The following is a 25,386-nucleotide window of genomic DNA, read 5'->3' on the forward strand; positions in this document are numbered from 1 at the left end:
AATTGAGTGTTTTGAAGTTGTGAGAGTCTGCTTAATTGTTTGTAGCTTGGCGCTGTAATGGTGCGTAATCCTTTGTTTCTCTCGCCGTAAAATTTGAGTCAATTTCAGTCGAGTTTACCTCTCTGATCGTTGCTGTAATTAGAAGAATTGCTGTGGAATACACTTAACGAATTTCCTCGCCTTCTGCTATTCAATTTACAGTAGAAAAGTGACGAAGTGATTTCAAAAGCAACGACTGACAGAAATTGTTTCTGTAGTAAAACTTCAAACTTTGCACGGAATTTCACACCGGAAAAGCAATTTTGGAGAACTTAACTAGTGAAATAAATGCAACTAACACAAAGTAGTTCGAAAAAAATCTGTTTTTTAATACATCTTTCTTTGTCTACTATCTGAGTTACTGCAGGAAAAAAAAAATAAACATGTTATTTGCCGGCTTGCGGTCGGTTCGTATGGTGAAAAACTGTGACCTCGGGCTTGAAAATGCTGCCTCGGTCACAGTTTTTCACCATACGGACCGACAGAAAGCCGGCAAATAACATATATACACTGAAACATTTCGGTACTTGTTTAAAGATGGTAAAGCTGTGACTTATCTAAATTTGCAAGATTTGTATGGAAAAAATCACCACGGCCTGTCTAGCCTCATTTTTACGATTTTTAGATAATACATGTCCCTGTAATTTACTCTAGTACCTAGAAAGGAATGTAGCTTTAAAACTCCACACAGCGATTCCTTTTGGCTTGATCTTTGCGGTGAAGTTATTTATTCATGTTAACAAACGCTTCTTTTTCAGTGACAAAAAATAACTGAGGCCTTTTTTCATTGTGTGTTACCAGTTACACAAGTTTACCGACCTACATCGTACGAGAGGTGAACTAAAGTTCACTTAAGTTTAAAGGGGCTATCTCACGGGTGCATCTTGATAAAGCTGGATAATATTTGTAAATTTGTCGTTCTGTTATCTACCTACCTTCATCAGCTTTACCCATCATTGGTAATTAGTTGTCAAATCAGTGGTGTTTTCTTCCCTCAAAAAAACCACTTCTTCGGGACGCATCGTCTGACGTCATTGTTTTGAATATTTAATGATGTCCTTTCGAGTCATACCTTTTAACCGCGACCAAAACGTTGAGCATATATCTTAATGAATACGTCACATGCGCAAAATCTTGAGCATGTGACGTAATCCTACTTCTTTTAACCCTTTGACGCCCAAGTAGCCATATATTGGCACTTAATGGTCGTGCTCCTTTTACTGCCATTGACGTCATCAATTTAAATGTCACCAGATATCCTTGATAAGCAGATGGTAAAGCTAGGATAGATCTACTGGCGCAACAGTTGTTTTTTGAAATCGATGACATTTTGACGTAGCAAATTGAAAAACAACGTTACCGTGGTTACTTTACGATCTTTACCACTTTAGCTTAATCAACTTAGTGTTTAACTTGCACGCCGACGCACCACAACACTGGCTTTAGAAACTCGTTACAGTCTTACAACTTTTGGTTTTGCGGACTGGTGCGAAACACATCTGCAGACCCAGACTTTCGAAGAGAGACTTTTAATTGCATAAATACACTTTAAAAAACCAAATGCTAGTTTAAAACAGACGTTTCCTTTGGTTAGAAGCTCGGAAACTAAACTCAACCAATGAAAATATTTGTAAACAGCCATGAAAATATTTGTAAACAAACAGCATAGCAATGTAAAATATTTCCATAGCGTTCATGAGCCAAACAGAGACTTGAGAAATTTGTCATATACAAGTCTTCTCTTCGATATGTAAATGTTTTGTCTTAAAAATAAATAGTGTTTTTCCTGTTTTGAGCTTAACCAGTATTGCAGAAATTAGTGGGCCTTACAAGTCTTTTATGACATCGAAACAGGTTTTAATTGAATTAGTGAAGTCCAGTTCATAAATCATCGAATTAAGCGTGTAAAGACTTTAACTTGTGGGAAGTTTACAGATATTATTTCAATTAATAAAAATTCAAAAGATTCCAGTTAGCAACAGCTAAGCAAGCAGCCAGGGAAGTCCCATTTATGCTGTGAGGGCCAGGCTCCCAAGCACACCAAGAAAAAAGGTGGTTAGGTAGCCGCTGACCTGGGCGGAGCCTCCTCGGAGACCTTTACCTAAATAAGGAAAAAGAAAACGAAAATCAGGCATGAAAAAATTTTGTGACTCCTCTTAGTTCTTAGTAATCCAGTGTCAGAATAGAGTATTACAACAAAAATTTGAGTTGGGAGAACTAAAAAAATTTTCACATAATTTGCAGACGTCCCGTTTCTCGAAAGTCCTGGAATCTTTTTTCGGGCCCGCAAAGCCATTTTTAATTAATTTGTATCTAAAAACAGAGATCCACGGGAAAAGTTGAAAATTTACAGAGTATATAAATAACATGTAATTAACATGTAAATAATCCAAAAGAGACCGTAAAGAATAATTGACATGATTTTCCTCTTTTACATGTTTCTGACGCTCCAAACAACATGTAAATTTTCAAGTCAAACATGTAAATGATGGAGAAAACACTGTAAATTGTTTAAAGCAAAGGGCTAAGATCATGTAAATGACATGTAAACTGTTCCTGCAAATGCTGTAAATAGCCTGTAAATTTCTTGTGAAATAACTTTTTTTTGTAAATTTAAGGCAGAGAGATTGCCAAAATACTTTAAATAGCATGTAAATCAAAAAAGGGAACCTGTAAATAACATGGAAATCCAAAAAGGAAGCGTGTAAATAACATGTAAATTGAAAAAGGGAGCCTGTAAATAATATGAAAATGGGAAAAGGTAGCCTGTAAAGAACATGTAAATTGAAAAAGGGAACCTGCGAATAACATGTAAATTGAGAAAGGGAGCTTGTAAATAATATGAAAATGGAAAAAGGGAGCCTGAGAATAACATGGAAATCAAAAAAGGGAGCCTGTAAATAACATGGAAATTGAAAAAGGAGCCTGTAAATAGCATGTAAATCGAAAAACGAAGGCAGAAACCCTTATCGATAAATGACTTGAAGAAAAATGCATGGAATGTACTGTTATATTGTAATCAAATCTGTCGATCTTAATGATAATAGTAGAAAATATACAAATACAGAATGAGAAATTTCTTGCAGTCAGTAAAAACTCCGTAAAATGCAAATAGTTTTTATAAGTCATGAATAAGGTTTACAATGTATATTGTAGCAAATAAAACATGTTTCTTTTTCTTTCTATCCATAACAAGATGACTTAAATGTAATTTTGTGCATGGCCAAAAAATTTCAGAATACCATGACTGAGCTCCTTTAACTGAATTCAAGCCCTTTTCAAGAAGACTAAAGTTTAAGACCTTTTTTAGATTGTGCGAAACCACGTCAAGTTCAGCCCTATTCAATTTGTAAATAATAAAATGATTAAGAACTATACTGATGTCAGCTACAACTAGTAAAAATTTTGCAATTTATGCGTATTACTAAATTAAAATTGTTTGCGAATGGATAACTGTCTTAAATATATACTAAATTCACAAAGTCAAATGTAACGAAATGATAATAACTTTGTCATAAAATGAATGAATAAACTGTTTTTTCTTACTAATTATTGTAGGATTAAATTAGCCTTGATTATTTTTATGAAAAATGTGGGAGGCGCGATGGCCTCATAGTTAATGCGCTCAACTCAGGATCGAGCGATCCGAGCTCAAGCCCTAACCAGAACATTCTCTTGTGTTCTTGGGCATGACACTCTGACAGTGCCTCTCCACCCAGGTGTATAAATGGAAACCAGCGAATTTAATGTTGGGGTAATCCTGCGATCGACTAGCATCTCATCTAGGGGGGAGTAGAAATACTCCTAGTCACTCCATGCGACAGAAAGCAGGATAAGCCCAAGGCTGTTGGGCCACGTTGCTCGTATACAGACTTGTATTGATCAACTTTTTTCATAGAGTGAATTGTTCTTTTGAAATAACAGAAAATAGAAAAAAAAAACGTTTACCACAAGATAGAGATTGACATTTTAGACTCACCATAAAACCTTGATGCCAAAGGCATACTACATTGCATAACACAAACTAAGGCTTCAGACATCTTTTAGGCTATGTTTATAAAGTCACAGTTTCCTCTTTTTTTCCAAAAATGTATGGAATCCAAACAGTACAAACATTTTGGATCCCTGAAAAACATTTACTGTAAACAGTATTCAGACCGGTAAAGATCTAAAATTTTACTTGCTGTTTTTGTGATAAAGTGTAAAAAAAAAAAAAAACACAATTTATAGGGGTCTGTTGAAATGGAAAGGCCTATCTAGTACCATAGTTCCCATCACGCAACATAAGTTAATAAATTATTGTTCTGGTACTACATGTATGTAAACATAGCCTTTCCTTTCTATGATGAAACCTTAGAGCTGCTGTATCAAACAATAAGTGTCAATCTAATAATCTAAGATATTTAAATTTAACGCTATTTCACTAACACAGGTAAGTGATATTTCGAAGCATTAAAAATAATGTTTGAAGTGGTTGAGTTTATGCCATAAAGCTGCCAGAGCATATTAAAGTGTTAAAGGTCACCATGTTACAGTGTAATGCACCAGGGTTCAGTTTCTCGAAGGTCCCAAAAAGGTTTTCGCACCCGTAAAGAGATAGTAAAATCTCACATCTTATAATTACAGAGCTTTTTATTCGCCTAAAGATGTGTATTTTTTAACTCACTGCTGGAGGTAACTGGAATATAAAAGTTAAATATATATACATATCTGCTGAAAAGTCGAAGAGGAACCTTACGATTTTGTTTTATTCAAAAGGCAAATTCTCATTTCACGATAAACAAGGCCTAATCTAATTGTCAACTAGCCACGTCGAGTCAAGGAACAGTGCATTCTTATTCTGTTGCCAGCTTTGGAGTTAACAATGCAACCCCGTCAAACTAATGCACAATTCTATCAAGTAATACAGCTGAGGAGCGTTTCAACAAGAAGTATCGAAGGAAGAGATCTTTGCTTGACCGAAATTATATCCCGCGTAAATATGGCGGACATTTGCTGAATGAAGTTTTCATTTTTTCGAAAGACATCACTCCAAGTCTAGGATAATTGAAAGGATGGAGAATTTTCAAAACGACTGCTGTCGCCCTTGGACCAAACATCTTTTCAAGAACTCGTATTCAAGGCTTTTAAGAATCGAAAACGCAGTGGTTACGTTGATCGCCAGCAGGTCAGACCGATTGACCGAAATTTAGTTTTCTTCAAAGTAAAGCTACTCATTTTTAGACGATGATGACAACTGTGAATGAAGTCAGCAACGGTAAAACAAAGGTACCGCATGAATTTATTTTTCGTAGTGTTTCGCTCGTTTGTTTTACTGCCGAACTCAATGAGTAAATTGATTGACAATCGATGTACATGTAAGCTTATTATTATTAAAACTACAACTGCATACGTGTATGCACACGAACAATTGCGTCCGCGTTTTTTATTTCTTAGTCCTTGATATTCACCTCTGTAAATTATACTGAACATTGGTGAATATTTATCTCGAATTCGTCTCGGTGAATGTTCGCCAATGTTCACTTCGCCTTTGGCGAATAATTGTTAATAACAAAAAATAAAAAAAAGCGTGCATCTGAACTCGAGAACGGAGTTTATCACACCAGCAATGCTAGAACGCATGCGTCTTACATGTTATGTTCTACCACAAGGAAAAGCACTCAACGTTCGTGGGTAGTCCTGTATGAAATATATCCTTCACCTAACATATAGTCGACTTTGACGCTAACTAATCCGCGCATGCGTTTGGAGCAAATTGCTTTTGTTCTCCAGAGAATAGCATTACAAGGATATCGTACGATTTCCAAAACCAAATATATATTTTTGCCATGTTATCAATGAAACCAACGTAAATATAACACATTTTGTAATGCACAAGGGTACCTATAGCTACCCAACCCAGCCTCCCTTCCACAAGGCTAACTGATTAATTAAAATTAATTAATTAAACAAACATTAAAGTTTACACCTTATTGCGTTTATGCCATAGTTCCTTAGCAAACAGTGACCCAACAGGCGCGAAGTGGAATGGAATGAGACCGGTCGAACCCGTCACAATCCATTTGACACCGAGAAATTTTCAAACATCAGCTCGGAAATTTTGGTTGAATGGATCGCGCCCACAGAGAACGTACAAGGGCATACTTAGTTGTATTAATCGTACAAATATAATGGTCATATTTCGGAATAATTAACGCTCTAAATCGATGATATTTCGTTCATTCTCAACGGTTCCTTGCCTAACCTAACACCTCGTCAGTTCAAACTCAGTCACCAGGGCTTTTTCCGTCTTGGACTCACACAGCGCGTGACGCTTTCATGGACCTTCATAAATAAATACGTACGTGTCCGAGAATTAATTTTTCTCTTTTCCCGAGACGTGAGCTTGGAACGCTTGCATGTGCAGTAACAATTCTAGTTTTGTTGTAGTTCGGGTGTACCGAAAGTTTACAAGAAGACAGCTTAGTGCAGTGTCGATCAATGCAGCGATGTCGTTTGGTGCATACCTTCCAGTCCAACTTCAATTTAAAACATACTATTGCACACACTTGGACTTTAGAGAAATTTAAATGCTTCAGCGTAAAAGGCACCTTAATGGGGGCTCCACGGTAGGTTTACGGAGCTAAACGGCGGTGTTACACTTTAACTTAACGCGCCTTTAAAAGGCCCCATTTATATTGTCTCGGTTACCTGAGACAACCCTCCTATTTTCCCTGTCCCCCACCCCCAAGTTACCCTGGCCGAGGTAACTTTTTATTTATTTCCTTGCAAAATTCAACCAACCGTTTACAAGAGGATCGCGAGCCCGTCAGGGGGCAAGACAACACGGGTGGGCGAGTTGTCTCATCTCGGCAGGTAGGGTAACCCTGGCAGGGGGGACAACGTTTTTTCATATGAACAATTTGGCTCGCCTAACCGAGACATTTCTTGGCGTGGCGAGTGTCACGAAATGTCTAGATTTAGGATTTAAAGCAGAAATTAGTGTCAAAGAAGTAAAAATTAACTCCGCAAAAGCCACTTTGATCGAATGACCGAGGAAAACTTAAACAAAGAGGGATGTTTGCACAATTGATTATTCAATAAGGGCCAGTTATGAGTAATCATGTAGGGTCAACTTTGACTCGGACTACAGGGACAACGTTTTCAGATATAAACGCTCGATAAAGTTGCCTTAGAGAGCAAGAGAGAGAGAGAGAGAGAGAGACAGAGAGACAGAGAGAGACAGAGAGAGACAGAGATACCCCAGATACCCCCCGGGTACCCCAGACAACATAACTGGGGCCAAATACTGCCGTAAAGGTCTCTCCAACTTTAAAGGCAACTTTACGCTTGTCGTTAAGTTGAGCAAATTTGCCATTTCGCGCTGTGAAAGTTCCAATTCGCCGATAACTTGGAATTTACATCATTTGAACACTCTCCGTTGGTTGAGCCGTTACACGAGAGTTCTATTCAATAACCCCACGTTTCCATTACATGGTTTTTTACCGTATAAACTTTCTAAGAGTCTCCATTTTACATTAACATGGTCTTTACAGTTTTGCGAAAAGCCCCCATTATCTCATTTAAATTTTTTAGACAGCCTTCGCAAGGTCCCCCTTTTTGATTTACATGTCACCTCACCGGTACATCCTCTAGGTTTTCCATTTACATGGTTTTTATATAATTCTTACAGGCTCCCTTTTTTCATTTACTTGGTTTTTACATGTTTCTTACACGCTCCCTTTTTTCATTCACATAATTTTTAGCGGAGCTCCATACTCATATGGGAAAGAAAAAGAAACCCATGAGTTGATTTTCTCATGGTTTTCATGGTTAGCGGTATTGCTCGTGGGCGCGTAAGCACGACGACGACGACGACAGCAGCGGAGTTGCCCAACATGGCGGCCATACTCCAGCTAAGCGAGGTTGACAGAGACATGCACCCTCAGTTTGTAGCGTAATTACCTCTTTAATATTGGACATCCATGTTATGGTCAATTGACATTTGTCAAAACAAGGTATCCGCTGACCAGTATCACGTGACCATATCGCGGGCTCAAGTTTAGAGCTCATCGAGGTTACGTGCTTTTTTTTAAGTTAACCGCTGACTAAGTGTTGGTTTCGATTAGATCGCGGGCTCATGTCAGGTTAACTTGTTGGCCGGGTTGTTCGGAAGTCGGTTAACGCTAACCCAGGATTATAAAAGTTAACTGAAGTATAATTTTTCTTGTATACAAACGTTTTTCACTGCTTTTTGTGTATTTTGAGGACCTTGAGATAATTGAAACTCAAAACAGAAGGCCAAACAACAGAAATGGAAAACTCCACCGTAAAGTTTCAAAACTCAAATTAAAATTCTCGCCTATCTTGGGTTAGCTTAATCGGGCTTTGAACAACCCGGCCCAGAAGCTCCGCTTTTAGGCTTGGCTAAATCTATATATAACATGTTTCTTACAGGCCCCCTTTTTTCATTTACATGGTTTTTACAGGGTTACAAACATAACATTTCCAGACTTTTCTCTGTATTCGGTTGAATTATTTACACGTTTCTCACATGGTTTAGTAAAGCAATTTACATGGTTTTTACAACGGGATATACTGCAAAAATGCGTAAAATATTTTACAGGTTTTTCCATGCTCTTGAAATAATCGTTGTCGACAAAGACAATATAAATCACTATATACAGAACATTTATATGCTGTATTAAAAGCTGTAAATTTCCTGTAATTTTATCTTACAAAACATTAACATGTAAATTGTAATCTACAAACAATGTAAATCAAGATTTACATACTATAAATTAAAATTGACCTAAAATTTTCAACTTTTCCAGCGAGATGTAATAATCGTAAGTTTTGAGATTTTGCGACGGCTTTCCGGATTTTATTCCGACAAAGACCGGGCAAGTGCCGGCTTTGTCTAATATCATTATAAGTGTTCTTACTATTATTACGATTAATCATAACGTGATCCACAATTTAGCTTATCTCCAGAGTTAGTTTGCCTGTCAGACAAGGGCTGGGGCAACAATTTTATATTAGAGTGGTTGTTAATCTAGAGCGCTGGAACACGTGCTCTTATCGAGCCCGGCACGGCGGAAAAACCGCTGCTCATGCGCAGTAGATTTCGGTTCGTCTTCAGGCCTTTCCATTTTCAAAATGGCGGACGACGAATCAAAAACGAACACGTCATTGTTATGGCTTTTGGCAACATCTTGTTCGCTCAAAGCAGTTACAAGCAACTCGGCTACTTTGGGTAATGATCCGTGCTGATGTTTTGACTGTGATCGAGAGGATCGAAACGGTGTTGTCAGTTTTCTCTGGCGATAAAGACAGCTCTTCCGAAAGGAAACTTTCAGCTTTTCCATATTCACCCGAGGTACCGTTTTTCCTTTTCTTAAGGTCGTGTCAAGTTCTTTAAGGTTTTGAACCGCAATTTCTTGTAGCTTGTTTAATTTCACGGAACATATAAAATATGACTTTTTTTTTCGTGCTGATGAAAATTTTTAAATGCTATTTGTTCATGGACTTTTGTATCGTTGCCTGAAGAAAGGAAAGTGGAGGACGAATTCGTAAGTAGTACACACTAATGCCTAATTTCGTTGTGCTTTTCGCTTGTGTGCTATTCATTCGTGCCTTGTTTTGCCGCTTCAGTGGATGCCATGTACTGCCATGAGCTGAAAACTTGTAGTAAGCTTATAGAGGTTTAATATGGCATTGTAGAAAGTTGTATTGTATATGTAATACAGCTTGAAGGATAAAATAAATTGCTCTTTGTTTATGTCAGCCTGTGTTTGATATGATGGCTTATGTTACTTCGCACTTACTACGACTCTTGTTCCTTGGCTACGCAGCTTTCCCCGCAGCTGTGGGCTTCGTTATTGCAAACATTTCTCCGTTGTGTTAACGAAAAACGTAATCCGCCATACAGAGAAGGGAATCCGGATACAGAGAAGTGGTTTCGAGATACGAACTGCCAAAAGGCGGTCCCCTGTACAGGGACCGGTGGCTTTCACGCTGGAAATTTTTGAAATTGTGGTCCTAGAATTGGAAACGGGATTTTTGTTATTCTGAGGCCAAGTTAGCTTGTTATGTTTTATCTCTTTTTTTTAATCTAGGGGGTTCGACCGAACCAGCCAAATCCCCCTAGATCCTTCCCAGCTAACCCGAGTGATATTCAGTCTAACCCTAGAACTATTTAGGCTAAACTCTCACTTCTTCTGGCTTGAATAAGGTTGGTCTATTTACTGTTAACACACAGTAACACTTAAAAGGTCTACAGTCTGCATTTTAACACCTGGCCTGCAGTCCAAAGTCTGCATCTTACACTGACCACATTGGAAAGCATGCTTTTTTTGCAAAAAGCACCATTGTGTGAAAACACATGAAAACTGGACCATCCCTCCTCCCCCAGTAGTAAGTTTAAGTCTTGTTCCAAGCAAATACCGTATGCCATCTCTCCCAGATACTTTTAAGGAGAAGGTTCAGTAGCCTACACTGCAACAAAATTCTACTGTTTCATATTGTGTTCCAGATAAATTCCATACCCTGGCAGACCCTGCCACCAAATTTTGTTTACTCCCTCCCCCAACTTTCAACCATCCTATGGGATCACCACCTTATTGCGGAGGGATGGTTTTTGTATCCATGACCCTATGAGCTATGTCAGCTGGAGTCTTGTATTTCTGGTAGGTTGAAGGATAGGGACCAGACAAATTGTGATCACCTGGCTTTCTAGGTTGGGTGTACTGTAGAAAATAAGACTATAGCAGATACAGAAGATATTCAAATCTCTATCAACATCAGTGAAGCAACAAGGGCTCATATCATAAGACATGCATTTGGAGCAAACCCCTTCCTCTGAACACCCCACTGAAAATGCCAGTTCGCCTTCATACTTTCCGTTTCAAAATTTTAAGTTTTGAATTCTCCCCCCCCTCCACCCCACTCCTCAGAATTTCCATTGACCTCCCTTGAGGTGGATATGGTTATCTTCTGGCACCACAATTCACCTTTTAGTAAATTAATCAGATCAGGCAAATGATGTCTTAGCAAAATGTTTATCTAATTAAAATGCAACTTGGAGATTTACAATTCCAAAATAACTACATGTAAAAACTACTGTTAAGTTAACCTCTCCCATTCCCAAACAAAAAGACCAAACAAGCGTGACTAGAATTGTTTCATTAAAAACACCCCTCAAATATAGAAAACTAAACTGAAATAAAAATAAAATCCAACACAAACACACAAGCAATGAGCATCATTAAAAAACTGGATCATTGGATAATGCAATTTGAGAGTTTTCATTGTTTTAGCCATCAGGGGTTATGAGCCATTATACCATGCTCTACAAATATGGAAAGCGTATGCATGATTTTTTGAGCATTTTTATTGTTATTTAAGTCTAGTTTTCTATATTTTGGGGGCCTGTTTAAAAAAACAATTATTCCACTCGTGCCTGTTGGATATGAGAAGATTAAAGGCAACTCAGCGCTACGCGCCTTGTTGGCTATCTATTATCTCATATCCAACACGCTCTCGTGGAATAATTGATAATTATTCACTCCCTAACAAGTGAATGATGCGTGATCCAAACAATAACAAAATGGCCGGCAAAAACTTATGTTCTGCCAGTGTTTCTGAAATGGAAATCCTGAGAATACAAGAAGATACTGTACCAGAAAATACCAAAAAGTCTTCAAAGTTTTGAATTTTGAATTTTCATTTCAAGTGAAAATGACAATTTTGATTGAACAACGAAATTGTTTTGCAAAAAGACTTTTCATTTAGATTGCTGATTTGAAAAGTGTTAAAAGACCATTTTGCTAGATTGTGATCAACGAGGATTTTATCGCAGGTTAACTAGACTTGCCATGTTAGAAGATTCTGTAAGGAATTGTGCACATCTTCATGCCGCTTGCATGTTTTCCACGCATGAATTGAGAGTTCAATTAAATTATCTTTTAATGGTTTCCTTTTCATCTGTTGTTGAGATCACTTTGTACATATACTAAAAACTTGTCAATCTCAGTGAATAACAGCCACTATTCACCTCGATCGCAAAAAATAATTGTTAAATATCGCATAAACTTCCACACCAAAATATTATGATTTACAAATTTTTAAGCAGTCAAATCCCAACCAAGTTGTTTACCAAACTGTAATTTTTCTGTCTTCAAACATTTTTCTTTATTAATTACTGGGGAATCCTGAAATACTTGTTCCATGCATTTGGTTCCTTAATTATCCTTTTTATTATTCCTTAATCTTTTTATAAAAGGGGACATATCATTTAGTATCCTCTCCAAGGAAGATGGCATTCATTTCACCCATGAAAAAAACTTCTTCAATTTGATGTACGTGGCCACATCACACTGTCTCCAGCCAGAGAATCAAGTAATTGAAAGAGAGGAGGAGAGCTGTGAAAATCTGAGGTCTGACTGTTTAAAAAAAAGAGGAAAAAATGTAAAATTAGATTAAGCTATACTTTAACTTCATCCTTTGCATACTTATTACACTGCAAGGAGAAATGTCATTAACTTAGTATCTGCACTGTTCATACATTATATACAATACTGCCTAGAGCATTGAAGACTACGCAACTTCTTTCAACCTATATTTTGAATACCTGCTTTGTAACCGGGAAATCTAAATCATGTAGTACAACATAATCATGAAGTACAACAAAAGGAATGTTACTTCTTGAGGTTTCACTCAATAAAAATAAATAAATAAAAACATTTCATTAACCTTGTCATCATCAGACTAATTAAACTCAAAAAAGTCTGCCTTCAGGTCAAAAAATAATTTTACAAGATAACTTTTAAAAACTCTTTCAAAACCACGCAATTAGTCCATTCAATAACAACAAAACAAAAAACTTGGCGTACATCTGTCATATCAGATTCTTGCACCGCTGCAAGAACTTTTAAATTGTAGACAACACAAGCCAGAGGATATATCCAAACGTAGAAAGAAATGTGTCACCTTGAATAGTATGCTGATATCCGGACTGAACATAAGTTGGCTACGCGTTTAAAACATTCATTGCATGTAAGATTTATACCCTTAAATCTACAAAATTAAGCTCATTTACAGTACAGTGTCAACGGTTTTCGTCACTCATTTATATGAACATAGCAGAGGCAGAGGCAAGTCAAGATATCACGGGTAATTCAAATGATAGCGAACAAAATCTTCAACTTTTGAACTGTAGACTCATCGAGCCAAAAAGTTTCCGAAGCCACACACGAACTAGAAAATGTTGCCACTTGCAAAAATCAACCATTTACGGAAGGAAAGGAAGGAAAACTTGGCTTACCTTTCAACATAACTTTCCATTATGCTGTGTTCATTGTGTTAAGTCATCTGTACACCAATATCTGCAGCAGAAGAGTATTGTAAATAAACTAAGAAGGTGCTTCCGCTTGGCACAAAATGAACACGACACCAACGAACAAAATAAATCACAACACAAAGAATAACACTCAAAGAAAGCGACAAAACCAGGCTAACATTTGCAACATACTTACTTGTGCTTAATCCGCATTCTCTGTGACAGGTAGAAGTTCTAACTGGGTAAAAGTCCACAATATTTCTTGCTGTTCGATGCTCCCGCTTGCAAAATGTTCAGAAATTTTCAAAACTCATTTGCAGCCGCAAATTGTCAGCGGCGAGCGCTTGAGCATGCTCCAAGACAACGGATTTTTCAGTCAATCAGCAGTTTTTCCGCCGTGCCCATCGAGCCCGAGAACTAGCCGTTACTCGTTGGGGCTTCAAGGACATGTCAGAGAAGGGCCTGGTGTTCCTGATGCCCTCATATTACATATTTTCCATTATCTTTATATTTGGTCGTTTCTGCACTATTTCATAGTGCGTGCGTGCGTGCCTGCGGCGGCAGGTATATTTTGCAGGGCGCAGGTTGCAGGTTGCAAGTTGAAATTTAATTATAACTTGAAAACCGCTGGCACTTAAAAGAAACGTACAGCTGGTAGACTTACCTTGACTGTTACATGACTCTGCTTACAATCGCTCAGAAAGGCAGCTTCCACCTAAGTGCCAAACCGGCCGAAGCGATGGGAGGAGCGTATATTCCTATGATTTTAAATATCATCTGAAATATCATCTGAAATATCTGCTGAATTTGGTTTCTTCCCTGTGAGTACCAAAATGAAAGCACACTGAGCTTGTGCTAGTATATTCCGTCGGTTAAAATCTTATGTTATTTCATTTCTTCATTTGTTTGCTTCATTTGTGATGGCAATCTTCTGTTGTTGAGGGAAGATCCGAGCCAAATCTGGAATCGCTGGAAACATCTGTCGAGCGGCCATCCAGATGGTTTTCAAGAGATTTCACTGGTCTCAGCGTGTCGATCGATAAGTACTTATCGCGACACTTACCGCGGATCATCGTGTCTTCACTATGTGAAAGAGGCGTACTAATTTATGTAAGAGCCCCTGACGAGTATGTAGGTTATTAATTATTTTTAGTGCCAGCGGTTTTCCAGTTATAATTAAATTTCAACCTGCACCCTGCACCCTGCACCCTGCACCCTGCACCCTGCAGAATATACCTGCCGCGCCTGCGGCTTGGGTTGGGGCTCGCCACAGGATGTGGCTTGTGGCTGTTTTTCGCCCCAACTTTATTCTTTGAATCAAATATAGCGATGTTTAATTGATTAATTTGACACCTTAGCATTTGAATGGTTCTAAATAAACGCCACGTGAGTGGCCAAATTAATCCAAACAAGTGTCTCAGTGATTCAGTGAGCCGCATGCACGACCGCGATTATAACCATTTCATTAGAGTCTTCAGTGCGCTGGGTTTATAAATAGGCGCCGCTCTCGGCACAAAGAATTTTAGACTGTTTGCTTCAAGTTTACTACGTTCTTGGTTTTGTGCAATTACTGACCATACAGAACTTACTGATTCGAGCAACGCAGTGTCCTTTTTTGTTCTTCTTGTATGCTTTCTTGCATTTACACTTTCCTTCATAGCATACTTCATGTTTTTTGCACTTGCATTCTAAAATTGAAACAGTTAAGGAAATTTAAGTACTTTTGGGAGGATATATGCCAAAGTATGCCAAAGTAATTATGCCAAAGTACTTATGGAACTGTTTTTGCTGGGAAAACTAAGCCATAGGCAATTGTGATAGCAAGGGGTGCAAAAGCGCACAAGGATCCATGATGCAGTGAATTGCGAAACCTGCAATCCAATATACATAGAAGTAAATTTCAAAACAGCATATTCCCAGAATAACAATCTTGTGTTCGTCTATGGTCCTGCAGTTCCTTCAAAATGCAAATCATGGATTATTTCATCAAAAGCTTACCCTTTACGCATGCTCCGTCCTTCTTAACGTATCCCTTTTCACATTCGCAAGAGTACCCTCCCTGCACGTTCACACATTTCTCGCCGGAGCCGCATTTATCCATAATTTCAGAGCATTCATCCAGATCTGCAATGAAAATCAGAGCGTTTTCACTCACGCGCCAGAATGCAAACTTATTGGAACAAATAAAGGTGTTTATAACAAAGTTTCCATATAACGGGCGCCCTGATTGGCTGGAACAGCGTGCTTTATCAGAGGAACAGAGCACGGGTTGATGACGGTAAGTTGGCTTCCAAATTTTTGCTTCGGAATTTTGACAAATTTGACCCAAATTAAACATCCCCTGTGACTCAGACAAACACAGTGGAAGCGAGCTATTTTTCTGCAGTAAATATGGCTCACAGAGACCATTGTTAGTAACAGTAGTGTTAAAACTGTACTAAAATAACAAGTTTTACTAGATTCCCGCTGACAAAACATGTACGGCTGTAGCGAAATAAACAAATTCTCAACCTAAACAGTGCTTCGATAAAGGCATTATGTTTGTTACGAAGGGAAAAATTATACAAAGAAGTAAAACAACGACAGAAAACAACCATTGAACTGTCTCTGTTTATGATGAGAAGCTTTATTTTTGTAAATTTACAATTAAAAATGCTCAATTGCTCAAACAACATTTACATGCAGTGTAATAACGCTCGTTCTACGGTCATCTCAGCGAAGTAAACCGACGAGTGGTCGGTGCAAAACTTGCCCTGATATTCTCTTCAGCGCTCGGAGTAGAACCAGTGGGAGCCGTTAGGTCTTTCTAACTTTTACGCTAGTTCGGGCAATCTTGCTGCATGCGGCTACAAGCCGTAAATAAATGTAGCTCCTTTCAAATTTAACTCGGCATTTCGCATTTTCATCCACAAGCTTTGAGCTTCGCGTTTCGTGATTTCCACTGGAAAAGTGCTCGTTTTCATGGGCCACAATACGGGCGGATTCCTCTGGACTATAAACCGTTACCTGCCTTTAGATCCGTATTTAAAAATTAACTTAAAAGCGAACTTTGAAGGCATCGTTCTTCTCTCGAAAGCCGCTCAAACTACTCGAAACTGAAAGCTTAGCTGAAGTCCAGTTTGTGATTGACAGCTGTCGCTTCGTTAGCCAATCAAATTATTTGAACAATTCTAACAAGGATTGTGATTGGCTTATTTTAGCGTGCTTTATCAGAGAACAGTGCACGGCTGACGCCACTTTTGCTCGTTTGGAAAAAAAAGTTTGCTTTGAAAATTCAACCGGATACGTGGGGAAATTATCTGATTCTTTATCATAAAACAAATAAAGAAGCCTCGACTGTGCTCTGTTCTGTTGTAAAGCACTTAGGAAACGGTAGAGCACTCGAGAAGTAGGGAAAAACACTTCTTTCGTGCTCTACCGCTTCCTGCGTGCTTTACAACAGAACAGAGCACAGTCGAGGCTTCTTTATTTGTTAATTACATAAGGAAAAGAGTTCGACTCCCACAGGGTTGGTTTGGTACACCAATATGGCCGCCGTTTCATTGTTTTGGGACAGGGATATGGTTGCCGTGACGTCGTTTGAAAATTCTGTTTTACAAAACTCTCAAAACTTAACACTTGTGATTGACTTTCTTAAAAACAAACTGAATAGGTATATAGGGTAGACAGAGGCACATTCGTGGAGAGGCGTTTCTTCACTGTTTTGAAGTAAAATTTGATTTAATAGTGATTTTTTTTTCGTGCGAGAAAAGTACTTGATCCTGTCGAGGAAAAGATTGTTGTTATTCATCGTGGTAGATGCAATAATAAAGAGTATTATCGTTTGACTCACGATGTAGTCACTTGAGATGTAGATCGCGACGTTTCGACTGCTTACTACTAGTCTTCTTCAGGCCATAAGGTCGACTGATTGCACGGTATCATTTATGTCACAAAAGTCGGCTGTGATTGGCGCATTTCGATCCTGCTATTGTTCCCTTGTTCCGGTAAGTAACTGTTCCCTCAGCGGTGCGCTGTTGTACCGTTCTCCTGCTGTTGCGTATTTTGATCGTGGGCATCCATACTTCAGGAATTTCAATTCCACTATCCCTGTTGATGTTATTAGGGTGAAGTCTTAAGTAAATAGCTTCCTTGACCCTACGTGTGTACCAGTGAGGATCTCGATCAATAAACTTGACCTCATTCCAGATAGGATAGTGGCCGGCCTCGTGGGTGTCTTCAGAAACTGCGGAGGTCTGGGTACGGGCGAGTCGTATATCCCTGTCGTGTTCTTTGATCCTCTCCTGCACGGATCTTCCTGTTTCCCCGATATAGACTTTGCACACTCACAGGGAATCTTGTAGACAACGCCATCCTGTTTAGCCGGGCCGACGGTGTCCTTTGGTGGCACTAAGTGTGACCGAAGTGCCACGCTCTTTTCTTTGACGTTGATATTGTGGTAAAAAAACAAATCGAATGTGATTAAGCGTTGTTTGTACTCTTATCGTCATCACTGTGGTCAAAATTTGTTGAGGACTCACTCGGCGCACAACATTTTGACCACTGTGATGATGCATATCGTTGTCGATAAGAGTACAGACGACGTTAAACCACATTCGATTTGTTAATTTTTATTTCTCCCCAGATACTCTATCCTCTAGACAATAGGACCAACTTACTTTCGTTTAATTTTCCAAATGCTTTTCCTTGCAGCAAACTGTCGGTAAGTGTTTCTTTGCACTTTTGATAATTTGCAGGGGCTATAAGAGTGAAACGGGGCCATTACAGTGAAAAAAATTACCTTAATTTACTTACCCTGGCAGTCACCATTGTCATTCCTTGTGTATCCATCACTGCATTCACAGTCGTAGCGACCTTCAGAGTTTAGACAGACGGAGTTTGCTGGACAAGTTCCTGGATCGCTGCATTCATCAGCATCTGCGTTAACAAGAAATAAGTAACGTGTTTAGTAATATATCAAACACAAAAGACCGTGTTTGACAACATTTCCAAAGATGGAGAAGAGCGTTGAAAATCCGACGCGCAGCGGAGTATTTTTTGGTGTTTGGATAGCCGATGAAACCTTGTCTCGGGTGTTTGATATATCTTCTTAATCCAAGTTAAAACTAAGGAGAAAACGGAGAAACAAAATCGCCCAAATCTATGCTAATCAACATGAGATATCCAAACACCGTCACGGTAATGATTTCCTTTGTTCAAACATGATGAGTTATTAATGACTTTCAGAATATATCTTGGCAAACTGTCATTAAATCATTGGAAATATATTGGAAGTGTTCACGCTCAGATACTTCTTCTCATGTTAATTTATTAACCTTGACTGTAAATTGTTACCTTGGCACGTGCTGTTTCCTCCTGAAGTGATCATTTCATAACCTTTGTGGCAAATGCACTTATAAGAACCGTCAGAGACCTGGCTGCAAATTTGATCAATGGGGCAATCCTGACCTTGTTGTCTGAAACACTCAGTTATTTCTGAAGAACAAGACAAAGTGATTCATTAGAATTTGAGACCTAAGGGTAATCAAAATCAATTTTTTTTCTTCAAATAAGATAAAATAAAAAGTTTCGACTTGAGACAACAACAATTTCTCAGAATTCCTCCTCAGAGTATTTTTGGCAATTTGTAAGAGGAGTTACAAATTCGATCCTAGACCCAAAATTGAGTGTGAGTATGAGTTTCTCAGTAAATTGACCTTTCAGTTGCTTCCTTCTTATCTTACGAACAAACAAAGTATTATTGAGTATTGTTTCAGTAAGGCAACTTACTAACGCACGTTCCGTTAGCAGTCTTTCTAAAACCCTCGAGACATACGCAATGTGGTTTGTCTGGTATCAGGGGATCAACAACGCATTCAGAATTCTCATCACAATGATGCTCCGCAGGACATGGCAGTGAGTCTATGTAATGACAAAGAAAAGGAGGCATGAGAAGATAACTAGGAGATATATAGACTACGACAACACATGAAAAAAGTATATTTTTGGATTTTCCATCTTTCTTGTAGGTGATTCTTCTTTAATAAACAATCCTGTGGGGGACGCCTGGAGGGAATCATAGTAGTTCATCATCTTGGAATGCATATTTGTTTTGATGAATAAAACTACCATGATTCCCTTAGGCGAGTCTCATGGAGGGATTTGGTCATTTGACGTTACGTGAAGCCATAGCGAGTGAGACATTTGACTATAAATGCTTGTTTAAAAATTCAAACGTCCGAGGATACTAGAGTTGAAGGGGAAAGGAATAAGGGCTCTCAGGCCTGGTCCACACTAATCTGTGACGAAACTAAGCTTTTCGAAAACGCTCTTCCAGCCGGAGGAATTTCAAAACGCCGGCTTTTCGTTTTCGCGTGGACATAAAGGAAAAAAAAAGAAAAAATTTAAAAAAATTTAAAAAGGAGCTTTCGAAAACGACGGTGTCACCATAAGTGATTTTATGTGATTTCCCTGTCCAAGTTTTCCTCAAACAAAAATTCAAGTGACCGGTGGTTGTTGCGTTTTAAAACGCGTCCGGCGTAGTGTAGATGGAAAACATATGATACTTTTTCAGAGTGAAACCTCCGTTTGCAAATTCCTCCAGTCTAGCTAGTGTAGACCGGGCCTTAGATTTGAATGATACATAATAATTACCTCTGCAGAATTTCCCGTTTCCGGTGCTGTTTCCTCGACAAAAGCACTTTCCGATATCACACTTTGCCCGAGAATGGCAATCACTGTCAGCTTGGCATGCGTGTAGAGGCCCTAAGTGAATCAAGTGCGAATATCATGAGTTTAGTGGTTGAGTGCGTGAAACGAACGAGAGATTATTTAGCTAGAACCCAAGCCTTGTTCAAGATCTGTGCAAAATATCCCAGAGCAAAATTTCTTCTGGCAAATTCCATCCTCATTATCAAAGCATACTTTTTTTTTTGAAAGTTGTATATTATTGGGACTTTGTGAAGTTTTGTAAATTGTGAGTGCTTGATGAATTATTAACATCTCTGGAGCTGGAGAGCTTATATATCTGGACCAGCTCGCTTTGGCGTGTCTGCTTCCATATACAGTACGACCCCGTGTCAACAACGGGCCAGCGACAAACCTGGCTGGAGATATGTCATCAACACTGTACACAGGGTTCAGAGCTACCTTAAAATTTCAAAACTTTAAAGTAGCTCTGAACTCTATGTACGGATTCTCTTTTTTTAAAAAAGCTTTGCCAAAAGTTGCGTGTTATCATTCTTATTAGAATTTGATAATTTAAAAAAATTTACGCGTGCCGTTTTTGACTTATAAGCCCCTAAAGCTGTAATTAAGCCTGTTTTAGCAGATCACACTGTTGCTTTGCTAAGCTATTGTGTCACGAAAATGATCAAAACGTGTTCAGTAATAATTGGGCAGTTTTTTGACACCATGATTGTAGCATCAAGTGATAAAGAGTGGTTATAATGACCCATCAAAATCTAACTGCTGGAAATTGTTTTAAGCCATGTTAAATTATTTGTGGAGGGTTTCATATACCATAAAACACTAGTATCATTACTATTGATGTCATAACGCTTCTATTCATTGCGTTCATTGTTTGGCGTTCTTACCAGGCTCGCATGATTTGTCGTCGTCCATTGCAAGTCCGTCCTTGCACGTGCATTCTCCTACGGTGCATGCGAGATAGTTCTTCTTGCAGTCCGCATCCTTTAAGCAATCTACAGCAAAAGAGGAATATTGAACGATTATTCCAGGGTGCAAGGAGATCACCCAGTGAGGACTCTGCACTGGAACTAGTTTTCCATACATATACGCTGGAGCTTATCTTGGTTTTTGAAGAATTAAGCGATCTCAGTGACCATGAATATTTCTACTCCCTCACTTCCCCACATACCCCAGTCTGGTAGAGCTTCCAGCATCAATTTCAGCTGTAGCTACTTGTTACTCATATGGAAAGCTAAAGGTACTGTGATAGTAAATTCTTAGCTTGCACAGAAACATAGCCCGTTGATGCCAGCAACTACTCCAACCGGGCTGTGTCTCTCAAACGTCCTGGGTGTTTCAGTCCTCCAAAACCCTTAATTAAAGTTTTTTGCTTCAGCATGATCTTTCACCCAACATCGCCATTATCTATCCAATTTAAAAAAAATAGAAAAAACTTAGTGTGGAACGTTACTGTACTGCACTCTCGTCAAATTTTGTGACAGGCCCTGTACTCCTCTATGGGAATCGCCTGGAGTAGCGCCAATTTCCGAGCCTTGAACACCAATATATATACTTCTTATCACTGCAGTTTCCCCCTCTACGGACATCACTCACCTACACACTTTCCGTCCTTGGTTTTCTTCGAGCCAGGAATACATGCGCAAAGTGGATTTTTAGGATACAATGGATCGACCATGCACAAAGCGTTTTTTCCGCATTTGAAGTTCTCCGGGCAAGCTGATGATTCTGATAAGACAAAGGACATAAAAATGATGTTATTTCATACCATGATGATTTCCACATCTAGTTAAAGAGGCCGGCTACTGCCACGGGTTGAAAGCAAAATTAGATTTTAATATTTATCCTTATTGACGCTGTATTTCCGATTACAGGTAGGCCCATCAAATTTTTCATTATTATTTCTATTTTCTCGGCACCAGCCGAGGAAATAAGCATCTCAGGTGCAAGTTAAAAGCAAATTCTGGCCTACCAACGATCGCGACGAAGCAGTTGAAAATCAAATGCATTTGAAGATTTGTCTTCAATTACCATTGAGACAAAACACCAAGTTAGCAGGCCAAGAACGGAATGGGAATCACACTGCCGAGTGAGCTCAATAAACTTATAACAAAAAGGATTTTTAAACGCTAACTTAAGTAATAGGAAAGAATAGGAAAAAATAAACTTGCAAACGACTAACAGCCAAAAATTCGGCTTATTGTTGGTTCACGCGCCTAGTCCCGCATTTCCGTAAATGTTTGTTTTCTTACTTCTGCAGTAGATTCCGTTGCCAGCGTACATTCCAACGCAACGGCAGAATCCATCGATACACTTTCCATGTTTAGACTTACAAATCTTGTCATTAGAACATTTCTGTGGTGGTTCTGGTTGATCAAAAATAATAACAACATCAAAATTAAACTATTTTATTTAAATGATGGACATAGAGCCCCACCACACAGCAACACTTTTTCAAGTTCGTCGTTTGTAATCAGTGTTAACCTTCTCCATCCTTTACGATCCTTTTTCCTTCATGGTCTATTATTATCTCTTTGGTGTTTTTCTATCTTAGTTAACGATTTCCGTTTTCCTTCTATTCAATTTAAAATCATTTTGTACGTGTTCAAAATAACTCAAAATATCGTCACTGGGCTCCTTTAAAGACGACCTTTTCCATTTCGGCTATTCGTTAGTCTGCCTTACTTCACGTTCCATAGATTTGCTAGTACTTTCTGCTTTGGACCGTTAATGGAAAATACATAAGAGACTTAATAAAGGTTAAACTGATAGTGGTAACTAATCCACCTTTGTGAATTTGGAAACCTAACGTTCCGAGTTAGTTAACTTTTCGTCTGAGCATAACGTTTTCCCGGTAGGTTCCTCTGTAAATCATTGGGTAGGGTTGTGACGCTAGGACCTTAGGACCCTTACCCTATACTAGACCATGATCAGCTTGATTTTGCAATCCTACTCTAAACTAAGCACCAAAATACCTCTGCCCTATCCCAGAATAGCTATTTTGCATGCAGAAACTTTATCACTATCGTAGTTTAACATACGCTAACTAAGCCAATATCTTACAAAGTTACCTTGAAGTTTTAATTTCTGTTATAGAATCCCGGGTAGAGAAACCTGTTCTAGACTAAATCATATTTACACTGCAACTCTTATGATAAATTATACCCAAATCTAGACAAAAACTGTCTGATTTTTCTACCCTATCCCAGACTAAACCGCCTGAAAACCATATCCTTTACAAAGGCACATACCCATAGAGCATATTTATGGGAGTGCACTCCCCCCCCCGAACACTTTGTAGGGTACTCAGACAAAGAGCTAATACTCGGTAAGTCAGCTTCAGTTCCAAAATCGCTACCAGCTTAAAGTCGATAATCAACTAAGTGTTTTAGTTGCCAATGGACTCAAAGCAAAAGTTACGTCAGTAAAACATACTTATGAACTTTGTTTCATAGTATCGACAATCGTCATGCTGTTGTTTAGGTCCCGTATGAATATGCACACTGCGTGTAATGGTGTGTAATGGAGATTCCTTGTTCACAATATTTGCCTCATTAGCATAAGCGATAGAGTTTCTGATGGAGCTACAAAAGCATTAGTTCTGAATATTGAAATGACACAGCACTATTTACTGTCCCGAGGAATTTGAGCCCGATGTATTGAATACTTTTTGTGCGACGGGGGTTTAAAATCCCAAAATTCTACAAAGAGTGTATGAGCTAGTTATCGCTTTTGCTGCTCGGATAGTTTGCAGTTCTTGAAAGTCATTTTTTCCTCGAATGTTACAGCTAAAGAGGAAAAAGTTTCACCAATCTTTATCTTTAATTAATGTAATTGCCTTTAGCTTGCTATTCCGACAATTACTAAGTTTCACAAGCTCTTTAAATGTTTGTAGTCAATTTGTGTTTAGCGTAAAGCCTTCTCTGCGCAAAGTTGGATGTTAATGAAGAAAATTGTAAACAATGACATCAGCAAAGATTCTTCTGTAGAGAGCACGAAATAGTTTCTTACTCGCTCTGCAATTCTCTCCGTTTCCAATCAGCTCATCAGCACAAGTGCACATGCTCCTATCACAAATGGCAAACGTAGGACAGTTACTTCGACTCAAACAAGGAAACGGCCGACTGTTGCTTGTTTTAGCTGTAAAGAGCAAAAAGAAAACAGTTAAGTTGTGGTTCACTATGGTTGTTTAGTCTGCTACCATTGCCCAGTTCACACTGAAGCATGTTGGAAAGTAATGTGCTTCCCGAGAGTTTTCATTGGCTTAGCTATCATGAGTTATGAGCCATTATACGATGCTCTCAAATATAGTAAGCGTACGCGCGATTTCTTTGGGCGTTTTCACTTTTATTTTGTTTTAGTCTTCTTTATTTTTGGAGCGTTTTTGTTAAAACAGTTATTCCACTCGTGCTTGTTGGATATGAGATAACTATAGCTAACTTGGCGCTACGCGCCTTCTTGGCTATCTACCATCTCATATCCAACGCGCGCTTGTGGTAATTCTAGCCGCTGGTATTAAAATACCAAACGTCTTTCAGTCTTTCGTTCTTTAAGAAAAACCATACCTACGATAGCCGCGTCATATTCATAACGTTTATTTATCTGATTGCTATTCCTCGTAGGGTTAGTTTGCTAAATCCGCTATTTACAAACATTTTCAAGATGGCATAGTTACCTGCTTTCATGCATTTAGATTCACCAGCTCTTCCGAAATATCCAAGGTTACATTTGCAAGTTACCCCAGTTGTTCCCGGTCGTCTCAAACAGTGTGAGTACCTATACCTGGGATTGTATCTCGAAGCACAAATGCGAACAGTGCACTTTAACCACTCTGCCAAGAGATGAATCAGCTCTTACTAAACTGTAAACCTAAGGCAATCAACATTTCATGACCTTTATAGAGAGCTTAAGCAATGACGACGACGACCCCGAGGACAACAACTAGTAAAAGCAATAGTTTATATTTTATGTTAGAATTTCGCAGTTGTCTAGATCTGTTCAGTCCGCCTATTGGTCTCCGAACTTTCTTAAGCTAAATATGTAACGCCAACGTTCAATTCCTAACGAGAATACAACAAATAGCCGCCGTCGTTCGTGCCCTCCAAAATGCAGAGAACTAAGTCATTTCAGGTTGTTGTTGTCCAAAGGACGACAAGAAATATTCAAAGATTTATTACGCACGCGCACAGCCATTGCTCTCGGCTACTCATAAAGCTTTTGTTTGGTGGCGGTCTCAGTCGTTGCCGTGGCCGTCGTGGTTTCCTTAAGGTCTCTATTAGCGCTATCACAGTCCATGTCACTCTCTCGCTGTTTTTGTCGCTGTCGCTGTGATGGTTGCTGTC

At 38.7% G+C, this 25,386-nt stretch overlaps 1 protein-coding gene and 1 long non-coding RNA gene across 3 annotated transcripts; both read right to left on the reverse strand.

Annotated features, from left to right (window-relative positions):
* Positions 1-1,775: 1,775 nt before the first annotated feature.
* Positions 1,776-24,729, reverse strand: LOC149096177 (protein kinase C-binding protein NELL1-like). Its single transcript, XM_089281490.1, has 11 exons — positions 24,720-24,729; positions 24,056-24,184; positions 22,297-22,410; positions 21,641-21,772; positions 20,932-21,039; positions 19,991-20,101; positions 19,127-19,258; positions 18,692-18,832; positions 18,152-18,274; positions 14,947-15,045; positions 1,776-2,140 (listed from the first exon to the last, which is right to left on the reverse strand). The coding sequence occupies exons 1-11, from the start codon at positions 24,727-24,729 to the stop codon at positions 2,049-2,051; spliced, it is 1,191 nt and encodes a 396-aa protein (XP_089137616.1). The 3' UTR covers positions 1,776-2,048.
* Positions 11,968-13,684, reverse strand: LOC149096178 (uncharacterized). Of its 2 annotated transcripts, XR_016204584.1 has the most exons (3): positions 13,554-13,684; positions 13,343-13,403; positions 11,968-12,461 (listed from the first exon to the last, which is right to left on the reverse strand). It is a non-coding gene; the product is annotated as an uncharacterized LOC149096178 (long non-coding RNA). The 2 variants fall into 2 exon arrangements; XR_016204583.1 differs by lacking the exon at positions 13,554-13,684 and having other exon boundaries at positions 13,343-13,537.
* Positions 24,730-25,386: the final 657 nt, after the last annotated feature.

Source organism: Orbicella faveolata, unplaced genomic scaffold, assembly GCF_042242905.1.
Source record: "Orbicella faveolata isolate gen_17 unplaced genomic scaffold, um_ofav_v1 contig_48, whole genome shotgun sequence".
NCBI classification, from domain to species: Eukaryota; Metazoa; Cnidaria; class Anthozoa; order Scleractinia; family Merulinidae; genus Orbicella; species Orbicella faveolata.

What these genes read in the sequence shown, in the direction of transcription:
- LOC149096177 (XM_089281490.1), bottom strand. An exon ending in CAAGGACGGAAAGTGTGTAG is followed by an intron (nt 21,040 to 21,640) that starts GTGAGTGATGTC and finishes CTTTTGCTGTAG; the next exon opens with ATTGCTTAAAGGATGCGGAC. An exon ending in CGACAAATCATGCGAGCCTG is followed by an intron (nt 20,102 to 20,931) that starts GTAAGAACGCCA and finishes TGATTCACTTAG; the next exon opens with GGCCTCTACACGCATGCCAA.